The sequence below is a fragment of the Oncorhynchus mykiss genome, chromosome 12, assembly GCF_057628025.1.
Source record: "Oncorhynchus mykiss isolate SJ-2025 chromosome 12, ASM5762802v1, whole genome shotgun sequence".
NCBI lineage: Eukaryota > Metazoa > Chordata > Actinopteri > Salmoniformes > Salmonidae > Oncorhynchus > Oncorhynchus mykiss.
The window spans coordinates 16,685,176-16,704,866 of record NC_143033.1 but is presented as its reverse complement, the minus strand read 5'-3'; the positions used below and the strand labels follow the sequence as shown (position 1 = coordinate 16,704,866).

General features: G+C 41.4%; 2 protein-coding genes across 7 annotated transcripts in view; one reads left to right on the top strand and one right to left on the bottom strand.

Annotated features, from left to right (window-relative positions):
• The window catches only part of LOC110537052 (tyrosine-protein kinase Fer), a 43,184-nt gene extending 37,957 nt beyond the window's left edge, over positions 1 to 5,227 (top strand). For all 4 annotated transcript variants that reach the window (XM_021622770.3, XM_036937030.2, XM_090191846.1 and 1 more), the window contains exon 19: positions 810 to 5,227. In XM_021622770.3, the coding sequence (XP_021478445.1) occupies positions 810 to 946 (137 nt within the window). In that variant the 3' untranslated portion in view covers positions 947 to 5,227. The remainder of the gene's footprint in view (positions 1 to 809) is intronic.
• Positions 5,228 to 5,456: 229 nt separating this feature from the next.
• Positions 5,457 to 18,276, bottom strand: LOC110537050 (E3 ubiquitin-protein ligase Praja-2). 3 transcript variants are annotated; one of them, XM_090191847.1, is made up of 10 exons: positions 18,182 to 18,233; positions 13,456 to 13,650; positions 13,114 to 13,287; positions 11,986 to 13,021; positions 11,271 to 11,432; positions 10,309 to 10,494; positions 9,966 to 10,077; positions 7,371 to 7,485; positions 6,241 to 6,356; positions 5,457 to 6,001 (listed from the first exon to the last, which is right to left on the bottom strand). In XM_090191847.1, the coding sequence occupies exons 3-10, from the start codon at positions 13,142 to 13,144 to the stop codon at positions 5,876 to 5,878; spliced, it is 1,884 nt and encodes a 627-aa protein (XP_090047973.1). In that variant the 5' UTR covers positions 13,145 to 13,287; positions 13,456 to 13,650; positions 18,182 to 18,233; the 3' UTR covers positions 5,457 to 5,875. The 3 variants fall into 3 exon arrangements, with proteins under 3 accessions (XP_090047973.1, XP_090047974.1, XP_021478440.2); XM_090191848.1 differs by having other exon boundaries at positions 13,250 to 13,287; positions 18,182 to 18,228; XM_021622765.3 differs by lacking the exon at positions 13,114 to 13,287 and having other exon boundaries at positions 18,182 to 18,276.
• Between the last annotated feature and the right edge of the window lie 1,415 nt (positions 18,277 to 19,691).

Genomic DNA, 19,691 nt, shown 5'->3' with positions numbered 1-19,691 from the left:
ATTCAGTGTTGTGTTGATCTCCCTAATTTGCCAGAATATCTCTATTAGCCTGGTAGCCGGATCTGTTTGTGCTTTAGCCAACTCCTCTGTTGCTTATTGTCAGGCCAGTAGACAGAGGTGTCTGTTCTCCAGTATTTTTTTTTACCTCTTGACAAGATAATTCATAAGTGAACCCTCCCTCAGTCATCAACAGATTGTACCTTACGATTTTTCCTGTTGTGAGGGTCTTGCTAATGATATAAGACGGCACAACGCTACACAGCCAAAATTTGTGGATTATGCTATTTCAGCCACACCCGTTGCTGACAGGTGTATCAAATTGAGCACACAGCCATGCAATCTCCATAGACAGACATTGACAGTCGAATGGCCTTACTGAGGAGCTCACCTTTGCAACATGTCAGTTTGTAAATTTTCTGCCCTGCTAGAGCTGCCCTAGTCAACTGTAAGTGCTGTTATTGTGAAGTGGAAACAGAACGGGATCACCTAGCGCGTAAAAATCGTCTGTCCTCGGTTGCAACACTCACTACCGAGTTCCAAACTGCCTGTGGAAGTAACGTCAGCACAAGAACTGTTCGTCTGGATGAGGGAACTCAAAGGATTACTTTAAGGGGGTTGTCTGTCTGTCTGTTCTTTTGCATTGGAGTTGGCCCTATAGAGACAATTACTTGAACTACAAGAAGTCATGAAGAGAACTGCGTTGGATGGTCATTTTTTTCTCTAAACTTATACCCCTGAATATACTGCCTCGATCCATCCTAGGAAATTAAATGTCATTTTCCCTCTGTCTGTCTTTCCCCCCATCTTAGATTACAGAATGTCCTGTCCAACAAAGTGCCCTGAGGAGATTTACAAAGTCATGCAGAAGTGCTGGGAGTACAAACCTGAAAATCGGCCAAAGTTTGCAGACCTTCAGAAAGAACTGGCCTCGATCAAGAAGAAATAGCAACCTGGTAGGGGAAGGTGGACCAGGTCATGACCCCCTTACAACCTGAGAGAAACACCACAGAACGTTACAGCCTTGATGCTACTTGTCGTGATTGTACTCACGGTGTATACTTTGTCACAAAATCACTGTGTTATTTGCCTAGGCAACTGTTTTGAGCCATTATCAAGGAGAGAGATCTCTGCTTAGCTTGGATCATTGTCAAAATATGACAGTATTATTATTTTTTAAACCTGGTGTTCCTTTATTTCTGTTCCTTTCTCTTACTGAACCTCTGCAACTAAAGGTGTTTTGAGACATAACCACACAAACATGTGTACAATAGATACAATTCATCATGCTCCATTGCACATATGACTTCTGTCGTTTTGCTATTGGTCATCACTCGGGCATAGCCACGATAATGAGAAATGTCACAATTTCTAGTTTTTTTTAGGGCCCTGAGTTTGGTCCTGTTAAGGTTAGATGAGTAATATGACTTGAAAATGCCAAGGAGTCTGGCGCTCCGTAGAGACAGATGGGGTTTGAGAACCAGTTCCTACCCAAGGACGTAACAGTTTATACCTAAGGGTATAGTGTCCTGTTTTTGTCCCGAGCTTGACTTTTCCACATTCAGCAAGACCTATTTTCTTCTTCCTCTAAAGTCTTATTGTGATGTGACAGTTTGATTTGAGATCTGTCAATCATTTCTGTCCAAAGATTTCCTAAAGTATTCTCTTCATGCCCGCTATTTAATGTAGAAAACCTTTGAGTTTAACATACAAGGATAAGTGCAATTTGTGACACCCTTTTCCTATAATTGTTTGGGCTTTGTGATGTAGAAATATTGCAGTAAGGCCATTTATTTAGAATTAATATAATTTTACTTATAATTCTTAAATGTTTCAGACCCTCCAGAATGCTGACTATTTTCTACATTTTAGTCTCTGTTACAAGCTCAATACTCATAATTTGACAATTAGAATGTACCATAACTTTACTATCTGACTTGAAATGTGAATTTAGCATTTTCTGTCAAAAACAGTCTAAAACAGTTTAAGGAGCTCCATTTTTCATGCATTCATTTTTGTGGTATTTTTTTACTTCAATTTTTGTTAAATAAAACTACTGTTCTAAATTGTTGATAGACAATTGAACAGTGATTAGCAATGAACAGTGAACTTGTTTTCATTAAGTATACTTAGGGCCAGGAGTTGTATCTGACCATGCGACATGACCAAGAGAGAACTCTGGGGCCTAGTCTATACCTATGGTCTACAGTTTTCCTGGCAAGGTAATTCTCCGTTCCCTAATATAGTATATTCGCTATTCCAGCCACTCCTGTATGATGTCATTTCTCTGAGGGTGCCATGTTGTTTCTATGTCAACCAAGCTCCTTGCCATTTGTGCTGACAGCCCAAGCGTGTCTTCAAAAGCATCTTCTGTGAAGTAACACGTCACATCCATCCATCAGTTTCACTCCTATTAGAATGATGGAACTCTTGTCTTTCAAAAAACATTCCCCCTGTATTTTGTAAATACTTGTAGATGCTATAACTTTTATTTTATGCAAATGTAGGTCACATTTTGTGTGTATCTCTATTGGAAGTGTTTCTTCCAATGATGTATTCGATAAAGAAAACATTGTCTGTTTTGCTTCTGAATCTGCATGGATTGTTTGTACATTTTTAGTATATGTATAAAAGATTTTTGGAAAAATCCTCTTTCCTATCTATTATACAATGTCTCCTGCTCATCTATCCTGTATCCTCATCTTACTGTGTCACAAATTACACCCTATATAGTGCACTAATATGCCAAAGGTAGTGCACTAATATGGCGAATAGGGTGTCATTTGAGACAGACTTTGGTTCATTGACAGGAGTAACAGTTTTTTTCTTAATTTCTCCAGTCAAATTACCTCCTGATATTTAAAATGTTTTGTATTCCAGACAACCTAGCAAGAGAAAGATGTAGAATGAATAGGCGAAGGGAGCTTACATCTTAACTACTGGTTGATGAGCACAAGATATTTCTGTTTAACACTTTTTTCAGTAACTCTTATTTATTTGAGACACTTAAATAGTATCATGAGTATTTTATATTAATTTGTCTCCTGTTAGTGTATTAAAATATTTGCCAGTATTTTCTTTTTATAGAATTTGTTCTATAGTTTAAAAAAATATATATTTGTATTCTTCTCATGCAAAGTGACCAAGTCTAGATTTCTCCATGAGTAGTTGAAAAATAATGCTCTACATTACTGGCCAATATATGATACAGACCATTATTACACTTGTGTTGAATGGAATTGTCTTTCAGTTTGTCACTCATTTGTTTTTGAGTGAAAGTGTATTTAAGCTTCACAATTCAATGTGAAAGTATTGTGCTGCATTAACATTAGCATTCTGGTATGTACTCCAAGGCCAGCTTCACAGCATTTCAAGGTGCAGTCGCTTCAAAGTATTCAGACCCCTTGACTTTTGACATTGTATAATGGGTTAAATAAATCTCAGCAATCTACACACAATAACCCATATTAACAAAGCGAAAACAGGTTTTTACATTTTTCTTGCCAATTATAAACATTACATAAGTATTCAGATCCTTTGTTATGAGACTTGAAATTGAGCTCAGGTGCATCCTGTTTCCATTGATGATCCTTGATTACTCTACAACTTGGGGTCCACCTGTGGTCAATTCAATTGATTGGACATGACTTGGAAAGGCACACAACCGTATATAAGGTCCCACAGTTGACAGAGCAAAAACCAAGCCATGAAGTCGAAGGAGTTGTCCGTAGAGCTCAGAGACAGGATTGTGTTGAGGCACAGATCTGGGGAAGAGTACCAAAATATATCTGCAGCATTAAAGGTTCCCAAGAACACAGTGGCCTCCATCATTCTTAAATGGGAGAAGTTTGGAACCACCACCACTCTTCCTAGAGCTGGCCTCCCGGTCAAACTGAGCCATCAGAGAAGGGCCTTGGTCAGGGAGGTGATAAAGAACCCGATGGTCACTCTGACAGAGCTCCAGAGTCCCTCTGTGGAGATGGGAGAACCTTCCAGAAGTGCAACCATCTCTGTAGCACTCCACAAGTCAAGGCTTCATGGTAGTGGCCAGATGGAAGCCACTCCTCAGTAAAAAGCACATGACAGCCCGCTTGGAGTTTGCCAAAAGGCACCTAAAATATTCTTAGACCATGAGAAACACGAGTCTCTGGTCTGATGAAACCAAGATTGAACCTTTTGGTCTGAATGCCAAATGTCACGTCTGGAGGAAACCTGGCACGATCCCTACGGTGAAGCATAGTGGTGCCAGTATCATGCTGTGGGGATGTTTTTCAGCCGGCAGGGACTGGGAGACTAGTCAGGATCGAGGGAAAGGTGAACGGAGCGATCCTTGATGAAAACATGCTCCAGAGTGCTCAGTAACTCAGACTGGGCCGAAGGTTCACCTTCCAACAGAACAACGACCCTAAGCACATAGCCAAGACAACGCAGGAGTGGCTTCAGAACAAGTCTCTGAATGTCCTTGAGTGGCCCAGCCAGAGCCCGGACTTGAACCTGATCAAACATCTCTCCTGAAAATAGCTGTGCAGAAATGCTCCCCATCCAACCTGACAGAGCTTGAGAAAAATGGGAGATACTCCCCAAATACAGGTGTGCCAAGCTTGTCGCGACACTCAAGGCTGTAGTCGCTCCTAAAGGTGCTTCAACAAAGTACTGAACACTTATGTAAAGTTTATAAATGAGCAAATATTTCTAAAAACCTGTTTTTGCCTTGTCATTATGGGGTATTGTGTGTAGATTGATGAAAAGCTGTAACGTAACAAACGTGGGAAAAGTCAAGGGGTCTGAATACTTTCCAAATGCACTGTATGTGCATTACTGAGCTCCTTTCCTAAAGCATATTGTTATTTGATGTGTGTGTCAGACTAATTTAAAGAGCTGGGATATTTATTGCCACAGACCTTATTTTGATTGCACTTTTGGCCATGTTAAAAAGACACAGACACAATAGTACTGTTGTGTTTAGCCCAACATGCTTCCCTATGAATAAAGACCATATCTAAAGTAACAAGTGAACAATGCACTGGATTTGAATGAGTATCACATTGTTATAGTTAGCCCATACTATGTCATAAGAATTACTGTAGCTAGTGTAGTTGTAATCGAAAAATGTCCTTGAATGTGTTTGCTATTACACACCTGTATGTCCCTTGTTAGATTTAGCTTTCACAATCATGTCCTGTCATTGTTTATACTTTGTACTTTCAATAAAAAAAAAAACATTCTTGGCTCTTTGAATTCAACAGATCACGTTATTTCTGATTTAGGAAGGTGGAGAAATTAATATACACCATATCTTTGAAATCCTTATTCAGAATACATATTTGATGATCCGCTTACATTGTGAGAAATAAAGGTGGTATGCTAAATCTCTTGTGGAAACAACTATCTGAATGGCTTCTACAGTGGAAGTATACAAACTCTTCGTAAGGAAGTTATTGGTTTTGATAGTTCAAGACTTACCCACACTACAGCCTTTATTGAACATGGGAACCAAAATGATTTTGAAGTTAGTACAATGTGAGGGACATAAGCAATGCTTTCATCTGTATTAAAAAAAATGTGCAAGTAAAATCTTAAATGCTTTAACGAAAATCTAGGATAAACAAAGATTGCAATTTCCTAATTTTATATCCTTCATTAAAACATACATTCGTAACAAAGACTTGACATTATACAGATAATATTTTCTCAGAAAATAAGCCTGAACTGTCTCTCAGACATAGATCTTGAACTTGTTTACATGTGCAGAACTAATTCAATATCATTCATAGAGTTACATTGCAGAGAGCGACAATGAAAGAAAAAGTAATAAGAATTATTTTTCATTGAAGCGTTACAGGCCTCTTTTCTGGCTGCTGATTGGTAACCAGTGGATTCACCGCATTCCGGCTGCGCTGTGATTGGACGGTGGGATGTCCTGATCCGACACAAATGAGGTGTTAGCAGTGGTCTCCATGACAACAGGCGACAGTATGTGACGACAGACAGGGCAAGTCCCAGACTAGAGAGAAAAGATACCATAACAGTCAGTATAAACATTTCCATATCATCACTCAAAATACATTGACACAGACCAGGAGCTAGACTGAATATAGGCTGATGCCACCACCCTCATCACTTAAATTACATGATTATGTGTAGTACAGGCCATGTACATAAAGGCTTTAGGAAGGAGAGTCTGAATGGGCTTCACAATAAGTTATTCTCCACACACAGAGGCCCTCAGTCAGTCACACATACCTTTTGGAGCCAGAGAGTCACGCAGATCTTGTGGAACATGTGGTGGCACGGCAGCTGGGTTGCAATCTCGTCTTTGACGTACTCACCACAGCAGATGGCACAGCAATGTTCCTGACCTAGAGAGGGAAAGGAAAAAGGCGAGAGAAAGACAAGGATAAAGAGAGGCGCACAAGAAGAACTAATCATAATGTCCGAGAGTGGCGTTGGGCCATTTGTCACTACATGTTCTGCAGCCCCGGCCTCATCCACTCTGTTCTGTATTCACAGCCCCACACGTTTACATTCCATCAGGCTCCATTCACTCGATCCACAAGCACACAGATGGAACCGCTCGCTCCGACACGGCATGACAAATGGCGGCCATCTCGACACCTGCTTACCGCAATTTATTCCCGGGGACACACGGCGTGTCAAACTTGACGAGACACTGGACACATTTACATTATGTGCCCATCATTCATACAATGCATTGCTTTACGCACGGCGAGTTATTTCTTATCCTGACACCACATCGCCTTTCTTAATCAACATTGGATCAGTAACAGCAGAATATTTACATATGGAATGCATCGATGTGTTGAGACAAACAGCCTGCAGATGTCTTTATGATCAATTTCATGCAGACTAATGAGCACAGTGCTCTGAGTCTATATATTAGCAGCTGGTTTCCTTTAGTGTCAGTCTGGACTGGATTGCCGGTCCAGCCGGCTAATAGTAAAAATTAGTGCAAGACTGAGGGTGGGGATTTACAGAGTGGACAGTCCCACTAATTATATGTCTTTTGATCCTGATACAAAAGGCACTCCATGTTGGTATTAACCACTGCATTAGCTAGGCCATTTACACTAGCTAGCACATGTCAACATTAAAATAACTCATCTTACTCCTTCCACCACTGCAAATATGGGTTTGCTTGATCTTTTTCAAAGAGTATTGTGAATTATGACATTGATGGCATCCTTGAAGGTATTGCACATTAAGCAGTATTTCACCTCTTACACCCAGAATGACGGAGTCTCTTGTTGCCAACGCTAAAATGGGAAATTGCACACAGCCAATTCAAAGGAAGCAGAGGGAAGGGCTAGTCTGTTGGGTCCTACCACTGTGGTCTTCTAGCAATGTGAACTTACCAGTGGGGTCCTCCAATATGGTGATCTGAGGCAGACACTCTATAATCTGTTCTGTAGCCGGAGGGTGGGCCTGCTCCACATCAATGGCCAGGGACTCCAGGTGGGCTAGAGCTGCCTGTGAACCACAACAACATCAGGTGCCAACGTCCCTATGTATTTACATGGATGGGTACAATGTAATTAAAGTGTAGGTAGGTAAACATTGTTAAGAATGGGTACAAGACAGCAACAAGTTATTAGTAGTATGTACGGGATATGCATGGTATACATCGTCCAACGAAATGCTCACTTGCAGGTTCCTTCTGGACAATGCAACAACAATAAGAAAAATAAAATATATTCTAGGATAAGTATTATACAGGAAGGCACAATTTATAGTACAATATTTACACCAGCAATATAATACGTCTGGTAGCAGCAGTTGTGATGTGTGCTAAGGTGGGGAGAATCAGAGCAGGTGGTCAGTCCAGTTCATGTGTTCAGCAGTCACATGGCTTATAGATAGAAACAGTTTTTGAGCCCATTGGTATCAGACTCATGCTCAGATACCGTCTGCCAGACGGTAAAGGAGTAAACAAGCTCATGGCTGGGATGGAGCAATTCCTGTACCAAGCAATGATGCGACCGGTCAGGATGCTCTCGATGGTGCAGCGGTAGTATTTGGAAAGGACCGCCTTAGGAAGTAGAGACACTGTTGTTGGTCCATGACAAGTCCTTGTGATGTGGACGCCGAGGAATTTAAAACTTGTATCTCTCTACTACAGTCCCATTGATGTGGATTGGGCAATGTTCCCTCTGTTTCCTTAAGTCAACAATAAATTATTTGGTTTTGCTGACGTTGAGGGAGAGGTTGTTCTCATGACTCCACAATGCCAGTTCACTTACCACCTCCCTATAGGCTGACTCATCGTTGTTGGTTATCAGGCCTACAACCGTGGTGTCGTCAGCAAGCGTGATAGAGTTGGTGAGGGGCAAAGTTCATGCAGTCGTAGGTAAACGGAGTGCAGCAGAGGGCTGAGGAGGAGTTGTTGCCAATTCTCACAGCCTGTGGTCTGTCCATCAGGAAGTCCAGGATCCAGTTGCAAAGGGTAGTGTCGAGACCCAGGGCTCTGAGTTTGGTGTCGAGCTTGGAGGGAACAATAGTGTTGAATGCTGAACTATTGTCAATAAAACAGCACTCATGTAGTTGTTCCTTTCCTCCAGAATGTGTTACTGCCATCTTCCGTGGATCTGTGGGAGCTGTAGGAAAATTGGAGTGGGTCCAGTGTGCCTGGCATGCTGGCTTTGATGTGGGCCATGACCAGCCTCTTGAAGCACTTCATGATGACAGAGGTTAGCGTGACGAGTGTTTTTCTTTGGCACTGGGACGATGGTCTCCTTAAAGCAGGTGGACACTACAGCCTAGGCCAGGGACAGTTTGAAGATGTCCGAAAAGACGCCCGCCAGCTGGTCAGCACACACTCAGAAGATGCAGCCAAAGATGCCTGAGCCGGCGGCTGTGATTCTTCACACTTGAGTTTCTCACGTCAGCCTCGGAGAGTAGAAGCACCTGGTCACCCAGAGCAGCGAGAATCTTCCTGGATGGCTCTGTATTGTCTGCCTTGAAGCAAGCATATAGAATGTGTTAAGTGCATTGGGGAGTGAGGTGTCAGTGGGTACCGCACAGCTGGATTTACCTTTGTAGTCTTTGATAGTCTGTAGTCCTTGCCACGTGCAATGTGAGTGATTGGACGTACATCAATTCAAGATTGAGTCTGTCTTTTTGCCTTCCTAAGTCGGAGTTCGCTCTGCTGACATTGAATGCTGCAGTACAGGCTCTCAGCATTGTACGGATACCTCCGTTCATCCAGGGTTTTTGGTTTGAGTATGGGTACATCATCAACACACTTCCTAATAAAGCCTATGACTGACAATGTGTATTCCTCAATGTTGATGGATGAGTCCTGGGTTGACGAATCTTTGAACATATTCCATTCAGTATTCTCTAAACAATCCTGCAGCATTGAGTCTGCCTCCTCTGTCCAGCACCTCACTATTATCTGTGTTGGTGGCTCCCTCGAGTTGCTGCTTGTAGGCAGGGAGTAGGAACCGAGAGACGTGATCTGATTGGCCGAAGTGGGGCGGTGGAAGGCTTTGTACGCATCGCGGATGTTTGTGTATACATGGTCAAGCACAGCGGATCCTTTTGTGGGGAAGGATACAGGTTGGTAATATTTTGGGAAAATTTGCTTTAGGCGAGCTAGGTTCAAGTCACCCAAGTCTTGCTGGTTAATGATCTTGTACAGTTCGCTGAGTGCCACCTTGGTGTTTGCTTGTGGCGATATGTACACAGCTGTGATACCACACGTGAAATTCCTCTGCATATAGTGGGAGGGGGCGGTAGTTTAGCATCATAAACTCCAGGTCAGATGAGCAGGAGCTCAATGTGTGAACATAGGATGGCACAATCTTGAAAAGCACACTTGAAGCAAAAACGTTTAGAGATGGAATGGTGAACAAATATGATCCTAAGACCTTTCTGTCTGCACTTATGTGTCATGTGGACTTGATTAGAGTGACTCGTGTCATAGTAAGAGTCTAGGGTTTTAGCCTTACCTCCATAGCTTGGGCCAGACGCTCTTCAAGAGCCATGTATGTGAGGAGCTGAGGATCCACATAGGAGATAGCCTGGGCCATCCCAAAGCCCTCTCCAAAGTCATCTAGCAACCTAAGATGAAGCAAAAAAAGTATTATTTTTCAGATAACGTTATTCCTGGTCAGGAAACCTCCTGGCCCTGCATACATCTACCACGTTGCAAATGTCAACTCATCAAAGTACATTACAGGAGTAAAACGTCAAACATTATACACACCTCCAGAAAATGAACACAAAATCACAATAGAAATCTATCCATCTATCTCTCACAATTTGGAGTTAAAACTCCAAATTGTTCCCCACCTCCACTCAGCGTCCAGGTCCTCGCTCAAGCTGGAGTCATCCTCCAGGTTGTTGTTCCCATCCAGGATGAAGAGGCCTGGGTGGACAAAGTGACTCATGCCATCTGGGTCTTCGTCACTACTGCTGCCCGTCTCCTCGTTGTACATCAACCACGGTATCTCTCCCTCCTCCAGAGGGGTCGGCTCCCTGCACAGCGCGCACACACACACACGGGTTGATCTCATTGGGCACCAGACTGAAGAAAACTGACAAACAGGGAGAGACTTGTCCAATAAGAAACAATCATTTCCATTTTGTGCCGCCCTAAATGGACATGACCAACTTTTCATCTTGCAAATGAGAATCAAAAATAGTATGCACTGGAAATGTAGGCTATGCAGACAGGTATTTATTTCTGTGTATTGTTAGATATTACTGCACTCCTGGAGTTAAGAACAAGCATTTCGCTACACCCGCAATAACATCTCCTAAATATGTATGCGACCAATAACATTTGATTTGATCAAATGATATACATGTACAGTAGTTGGCATATCTTAGCTAGTTAATCATCAAATCATTATCCATGGAAATGATTCAGCCTACCTCAACTGATTTAATTTATTAATGTAAGACCTTGCTTGGAGACTGTGCTGCTGTGCCACTTAATCGTTATTCCAGCCCACACCTTGGTTCCACATCACAGCATTAACACATGGAGGTGTCTGAGGGTTGGCTGTGCTTACCAATGACATTATACACTATAGAATATATAGTATACATTATATATACGTAAGTTAAATGCACTGGTCCCCCAGTCCCAATTTCAATACTTCCTCATTTAACTACTCATATCTGCATTACTCTAGATTAGTACATGCATTTAGGCCACTCCCAAGCCATTGATAGCATTTATCATAAGTGACCGTATAACGCTGTATTATGTTGCAGTTATCAGGAGTGACCCGTATTTTGCTGCTTACTCAGGGGGCAGGCTGAGCTCGGGGACGTCCTCAAGACCGCTGCTGTGCAGTTCGTCTAGGCCGGGTAGCGTCACCCAGCTCTCCTGACTGGAGCCACGCTCCTTCTCCAGGCCAGAGTCCGACGTCCACAAGGCTGACCACTCCCCCTCGCTGCACTCCGAGCTACAGACACACAACACACACATGCGTCAGTCCACCTAGTAAGCACCCCCACCTAATCTGCTTAGCAGAGGTCTCAGCAGTAAAAACACAAGCGCTTCGCTAGCAACCTCCGCTTCCTCAACCCTCAATTGACACTATCAGGACAACAGACAGCTTCGTGTACACACTTTCACAGAAAGGCAACAATAGGATTGTGAGTTGCAAAGTCAATGATCATCAGATACCTAGAAAATGCCTTGTCTAACATTTATGTATAATTCCAAATGCAGATAAACTATAGTGGAATGTTAAACTGATATTTTCCTATCACAGAAATCTGACACTTATGATTAGATCACACTGACCATTACATATATATCCCACTGACCATTTTTTTTTTTATATATATATATATATATATATATATATATATATATATATATATATATATATATATATATATATATATATATATATATATACACACACACACACACGGTCTTGTACTATTTTATTACAATCTAAGAGCAATAAAAGGGTGATATGTAAAAATGACAATAAAGGTATATTAAACCTTTCCTCTGCCTTCATGAAAGGAACACCCGTCTCATTGAAGTCCTCCAGCTCTTCCCAGATGTCCTTTTCATCATCAGAAATAAATTTGCTACAAGCTTCTCCATATTCACCCCTCCTCTCGATAGGGCTAAGCCCATATGAATCAGTCGGAGGGTAATCAAAGAGAAACTCCTGGTTTGGCCTTTCCGTTTGTGTCAGGAAGAATGGTGGTGCGGACACACACTTGGTCTTGCTGGCCTGTTGTGCTGAGCCACAGTGTGCCTCCTCGCCATGAGAACTCTTCCACTTCTCCAGGTGTGTTTCACTAGTCTGCTTACGAATTTTGGGCCTAACCACCATCTCTGACTGGGTCCCCCTCTGGTCGTCGTTCCCCAGCTCAGCAGGACCTTTGGGGCCAACAGTTGCTAGGTCCTCTGGTGTTCGGAACTCAGTGCTGATTTCCAGGTGATCTGTTCTGTTGTGTTCTGATATATTCCACTCAGGAGGGATTTCTTCTGTGTTAGAATCTGATCTAGGATCTGTTCTAGAATCTTTCACTGACTCAGTGTCTCTGAGGGAACAGTCTGTCGTCCCTTCACTAGATTGTGTGTACAAATACGAGTGCAAACCGCTGAGATAGTCAAACTCTTTACCCAGCTCGAAGATCATGTCATCCAGTCTTTTCTGGAGACCGTGAGATGCGTCGGAACCTTGTCCCCCCTCCTCCTCGCCGCCACTACTGTCCGGCTCGTAAGCATCAATATTTACAATGCTCAATATGCTGGAATTAGAAGGGTTGCTGTCCTCGTCCTCGGGGATAGGCCATGCACTAGCTTCTGCACTTTTCTTCGAGACACCATTTTGGTCCTGGTCTGAGGCTACAGGTTGGTCACTCTTTTTGTAGTGGATGGAGTGGGCTTCCGATGACTGCCTAGAAGTTGACTGTTTCTTGTGGGGAGGATCTTTGCCAGATTTGATTTTCACCTCTGGGTGAACCGAATTCGATGAGACAGGAAAGATGGCGTGAAGCATCGAGGAGATGTTTCCTTTTGAAGCTAGAAAGGAGAAAGGCATTTAGTTACAGCTAAAACATCTACTATTACCATGACTTGCCAATACACAACTATTATACTTGCTAAATACTGACATAGCATGCAGCAGCTCCAGCCAGCCACCATTTATGGAGCAGATTGGGGTTTATAGGCTTAGCTGCTCACACTGAATTCCATGTCACAGGATAAATGGATCCAAACCTGCCCCGGTGCAGTGGGTGCAGCACTTACTCACATGCTGCTGCTCACTACAGGAGTTGCTTAGTGGTCTGCCATGATGTCAAAGAAATAATAAACATAACTTCAATTGATTTGTTGACCTTGATATCATGTAGAAATATAGGCCTGACTCAAATAGCCTACAAGCTTGTTCCTCAGCTATTCAATACACTGCAAATGGGACTTAGTCGTATTTATCTACTGCACCGTGAACGTACATATGGAATGCGCTCTACGGACACCGTCCATTTCCGTATCGGGCCAATCCTCCACGCTGGCTGGGTTCCTGTGCTTGGCAGAGGTTGGACGGAAGCTAACGTATGCATGCCTCCTGCCGTATCGCCTTCCTGTGATTGTCTGATGTCCACCAGGTGGTTTGGGCCAGGCTGGTTTGCCAGCTTCCTGACCCATCACTACAGAGAGAAAATAACAACATTGCAACTTTTAATTTGGAGCCTTGTGTTTCAAAGAGTGACTGATGGTCTACTTTCAGGTTCGATTAAACCTACTGGTTGATTCGATGCCAGCAAAGCCAAAAATATTTTTGGTACCTCAGATTATTCTGGCAATTCTCACGTAGAAACTTAATTGAAAGGAAGAATGTTAAACATGCTTTCTACATTTGCATTGCAAACATCTTTTTTTTTAGATCCTGATGAAAGTGACTTCAGCCCTAGAGTACAGTCGCTAAGTATTAACAACCCCTTCCCTTTTACCACATTGTTATGTTACAGCCTTATTCAAAAAAATGTATCCCCCCTTCAATCTTCACACAATACCCCATAATGACAAAGTGAAAATAAACAGAAATACCTTATTTACATAAGTATTCAGACCCTTTGCTATGAGAATCGAAATTGAGCTCAGGTGCATCCTGTTTCCATTGATCATCCCTGAGATGTTTCTACAACTCGATTGGAGTCCACCTGTGGTAAATTTAATTGATTGGACATGATTTGGAAAGGCACACACCTGTCTATATAAAAGGTCCCACAGTTGACAGTGCATGTCAGAGCAAAAACCAAGCCATGAGGTCAAAGGAATTGTCCGTAGAGCTCCAAGACAGGAGGCACAGATCTGGGGAAGGGTACCAAAACATTTCTGCAGCATTGAAGGTTCCCAAGAACACAGTGGCCTCCATCATTCTTAAATGGAAGAAGTTTGGAACCACCAACACTCTTCCTAGAGCTGGCCACCTGGCCAAACTGAGTAACCGGGGGAGAAGGGCCTTGGTCAAGGAAGTGACCAGGTGCCCAATTGTCACTCTGACAGTAGTGATGCACCGATAACATTCTTGTCCAATACCGATATTTTCCTTGCCAAAAAACCTGATACCAATATTTACATTTTTGTGTCCTTTTAAGCACTCTAGTAGTTAAATAGTTAAGACACAGAGGTCTAAGGCACTACATCTCAGTGCAAGAGGCTTCACTACAGTCCCTGGTTCGAATCCGTGATTGGGAGTCCCATAGGGCGGCGGCGGCACACAATTGGCCCAGTGTTGTCTGGGTTTGACCAGGGTAGGCCGTCATTGTAAATAAAAAAAAATGGTTCTTAACGGACTTCCCTAGTTAAATAAACGGTTACACACACACACAGAGAGAGAGAGATCAAAAAGTTGTTGGCATTCACGTATGACCCCATTACCAGTAAAACATAATCAAAACCTATTTCTTTTACTTGCTGTGCTGTTTCATTGTTCATTTGTTTCATTCTCAACCAGGATTTCATCATACATGTCAAGCAGTGACGTTTCAGCTGTCTGTCCATGGCTTCTCTTCCTCGGTGTGCACTGTCAATGTGTCTGTTTCCATCTTGTCCAGCGGTGTATGTAACATTTCACGTAAACCCTGTTTCTTGTCTGCATCGAACATCCTTGATGAAAACCTCATCCAGAGAGATCAGGACCTCAGACTGGGGCGAAGGTTCCCCTTCCAACAGGACGACACTAGGCACACAGCCAAGGCAACGCAGGAGTGGCTTCTGGACAAGTCTCTGAATGTCCTTGAGTGGCCCAGCCAGAGCCTGGACTTGAATTTGATCGAACATCTCTGGAGAGACCTGAAAATAGCTGTGCAGCGACACTCCCCATCCAACCTGACAGAGCTTGAGAGGATCTGCAGAGAAGAATGGGAGAAACTCCCCAAATACAGGTGTGCCAAGCTGATAGCGTCATACCCAAGAAGACTCAAGGCTGTAATCGCTGCCAAAGGTGCTTCAACAAATTACTGAGTAAAGGGTCTGAATACTTATGTAAATGTGATCTCAGTAAAAAAAAATTAAAAAAGTACACATTTGCAAAAATGTCTAAAAACCTGTGTTTTGCTTTGTCATTATAGGGTAGTGTTTGTACATTGATGAGGAGGAAAAACAACAATCAATTTTAGAGCAAGGCTGTAACATTACAAAACATTGAAAAAGTCAAGAGGCCTGAATACTTTCCGAATGCAATGTATACATGCCTCCTGTAAGACCCTATGATCTGTGAACTGTACATGATGATGCAGACATCTTGGTTCATAATATTTATAGTGTGCTCTAACATATGGAGTATGTCTAAATTCTGAAATAGAATTTCACATGACATGTATTCATTCAACATAAAAAATATGAATGTTAATATCCAGGTTGTATCACAACCGGCAGTAATTGGGAGTCCCTTAGGGCGGTGCACAATTGGCCAGCATCAGAGTTTGGCCGGTGTAGTCAGTCATTGTAAATAAGAATTTGTTCCTAACGGACTTGCCTAGTTAAATAAAACATCTCAAAAGTATCCTTTTTGATTTTGTTCATTTGAAGACATTGTTTGGAACAATATACTCTACAAGTACATCAGATTTCCAGTGGGCTCACTACTAATTCTGAAGATTTGATACATTTTATAAGCACCACCAACACAGTGAATTGGAAAATGGATTCAAAGGGGACTCCCTTCTGCTGGTAATTTGTTGAATGTTTAATCCTAAAGGAGGGCTGTGATTGGTTAATGACCTCATTTCTATGTATCATATCATATATCATATCATTAAAAGGGCCAGAGAGCTCACTCTGGAAATTTGACGTGTTTGAAGAGTATATTGTCACAAATATGTCTAACAAATAAGCTAAATCAAATGTGGTACTTTTGAGATACATATGTATTTATGTTGAATAAATAAGAAACATTCAGAATCTAGATATAGTCCATATTGTCAAAATATACCTATTTGTCTAAAAAGAGTTAGTGTGAGAATACCTGCATTTTTTTAAAAATGTTTTATAGCTTTGATCCAGATACAAGAAACACTGCTGCAAACCATAACATTAGTGGAGGCCTTCTTTACACTTAAAAACAGTCTGGAAAAGTTAGCAAATAAAAGCAAAACAACAAATAGGATTAACATGACATGAAAGCAAAGTAAACATTCATGAACTTGCTAAAACAATTGTTCAACTAGCTACAGATGTGACCAAAATTGACATGAAAGGGGAGAAGGTTTTATACTACCAAATTCAGTACTAACAGTTAAATTATCCCAACAAATGATAGGCCTATATGAAGTGATTTCAGTGGCAACAAAAATTGCATTTGAATGCCATATTTCTTTATTTGTATTAGGATAATGAATTGAATATTTTTGAATATGTAATGCACAAATTGAATCATGGAATTCAGAAATGTAACTTTCATTCCATGATTTGAAACTGAATTGAATAAATATTGCATTTCATTTTAAAATTCAATCCGTTCAATATTGATATTTGATTTCAATATGGTAGATGTTGCATTCATCGTCTGTATCAAGTTTACAACTGATAAACTTGAAATTATCAAAGTTTCATATATAAACATCTCAGATGAATTCATATTCACTTTTAAAATGCAGCTCATAAAATGTAGATTCAAAACCAGAGACAACATCCTGGAGAACAGAGAATCAAACACTCACTGTGGTAAACAAACTTCTGGCCGTTTTTGAAGCCAATGTGGCATGTTTAATTTATTTCCTACCAATAAATTTGGCTCTAGCTATTATGACACCATTCTTGAATGCTAAGACTCTCTGGCGGATTGGCGTGCCTTATGTTCCCCTCTATGATGATCACAGGCTGAGTTAGAAGCCCCCCCCCCCCATAAGAATATAGTTGAAATGCCCTGTCATAACCCTTCTACTGATAGCCTTTCCACTCCCTATTTAATCTTGCTCTTGTGACGGTTTATTTATCCCAACCTGCTACATGAATTATCCTAAACTGCAGCGTTAATTGGCCTAACCTGATACAAAAAGTCAAATCTGACGTTAATGTGACAAGAACTAGATCCCTTCTAGCCATGACCTCTTGGTGACTGACTTAGTTCGAACCTGGTCTCCTGCATGTCACAAGACTGTAAAGGACACCAATTTTGTTGATACAATTATTTTACAAGCTAGCTTGATAGCAAGCTAATAGCAAACAAACACTTTGTTACATTTAAGCAAACTAGACAGCAATGAAACGGAATAAGCAATAGCGTAGCTAACTACATAATTATTGAAACCGGCTTGCCATTGTTGTCTAGCTAGCTTGGTTGCAAAGTTGTTTTACTGACGTCATTCGCTAGCTAGATAAATTGCACAGCACCCAAGACAAATAGCTAGTTTACGATAACAGAAGTCAATCTAGTCAGCTGGTTATGTGGCTGCTAGTTGACAGATTAATAGGGTGTATTTTCAGAAAATGAGATTCGTGTTTAGTACACGAAAAAAACCCTTGGCCTTGGCCTAACGTTAGCAAGCTAACGGTATCGTGTTATGCTGGCTAGCTTGTCAAAAGAGCTTCTTCCTCGTCCAGTTAGCTAGCAATTTCCAAACGCCAAGGGACAAAACGGTCCACTTGTTATTAATCAAACATTACCGGTCCCAATATTGCTTGTTTCTTTTAACCTATAGCGACAGCCATTATTCAAAGTGATCTCTGTATTACCTGTCCCCCAGGCTTTCTCTCCGTCCGAAACTGCGAAAAAAAAGAGTAAGCTAACGTCATCGGCAAACTTAGTGTCATATGATAGGATTTGTCCAATCAGTTTCCAAAACAGCACTGGCAATCGATAGCCTCTTAGGGATCCGCCCCCTTTTTTCAATTTTCGCCTAAAATTACATACCCAAATCTAACAGCCTGTAGCTCAGGACCTAAAGCAGGGATATGCATATTCTTGATACCATTTGAAAGGGAACACTTTGAAGTTTGTGGAAATGTGAAATGAATGTAGGGTAATATAACTCATTAGATCTTGTAAAATATAATACAAAGAAAAAAACATGTGCTTTTTTGCATTTTTTTGTACCATCATCTTAGAAATGAAAGAGAAAGGCCATAATGTATTTTTAAATTTTTTATTTACCTTTATTTAACCAGGTAGGCCAGTTGAGAACAAGTTTTAATTTACAACTGCAACCTGGCCAAGATAAAGCAAAGCAGTGCAACAAAAACAACAACAGAGAGTTACACATGGAATAAACAAACACACAGTCAATAACACAATATACAAATCTGTATGCAGTGTGTGCAAATTAAGTAAGGAGGTAAGGCAATAAATAGGCCAGTAGTGGCGAAGTAATTACAATTGAGCAATTTACACTGGAGTGAAACATGTGCAGATGAGGACGTGCAAGTAGAAATACTGGTGTGCAAAAGAGCATAAAAACAAAAACAAATATTATTCTAGCCCAGGCGCAATTTAGAGTTTGGCCACTAGATGTAACCAGTGTACGTGCAAACTTTTAGACTGATCCAATGAACAATTGTATTTCTGTTTAACATTTTGTATCAAGACTGCCCAAATGTGCCTAATTGGTTTATTAATACATGTTCAAGTTCATAACTGTGCACTCTCCTCAAACAATAGCATGGTATTCTTTCACTGTAATAGCTACTGCAAATTGGACAGTACAGGTAGATTAACAAGAATTTAAGCTTTCTACCAACATCAGATGTCCTGGGAAATATGTCCTGGGAAATGTTTTTGTTACTTACACCCTCATGCTAATCAAATCAAAATCAAATCAAATTTATTTATATAGCCCTTCGTACATCAGCTGATATCTCAAAGTGCTGTATAGAAACCCAGCCTAAAACCCCAAACAGCAAGCAATGCAGGTGAAGAAGCATGGTGGCTAGGAAAAACTCCCTAGAAAGGCCAAAACCTAGGAAGAAACCTAGAGAGGAACCAGGCTATGTGGGGTGGCCAGTCCTCTTCTGGCTGTGCCGGGTGGAGATTATAACAAAACATGGTCAAGATGTTCAAATGTTCATAAATGACCAGCATGGTCGAATAATAATAAGGCAGAATAGTTGAAACTGGAGCAGCAGCACAGTCAGGTGGACTGGGGACAGCAAGGAGTCATCATGTCAGGTATTCCTGGGGCATGGTCCTAGGGCTCAGGTCCTCCGAGAGAGAGAAAGAAAGAGAGAATTAGAGAGAGCATATGTGGGA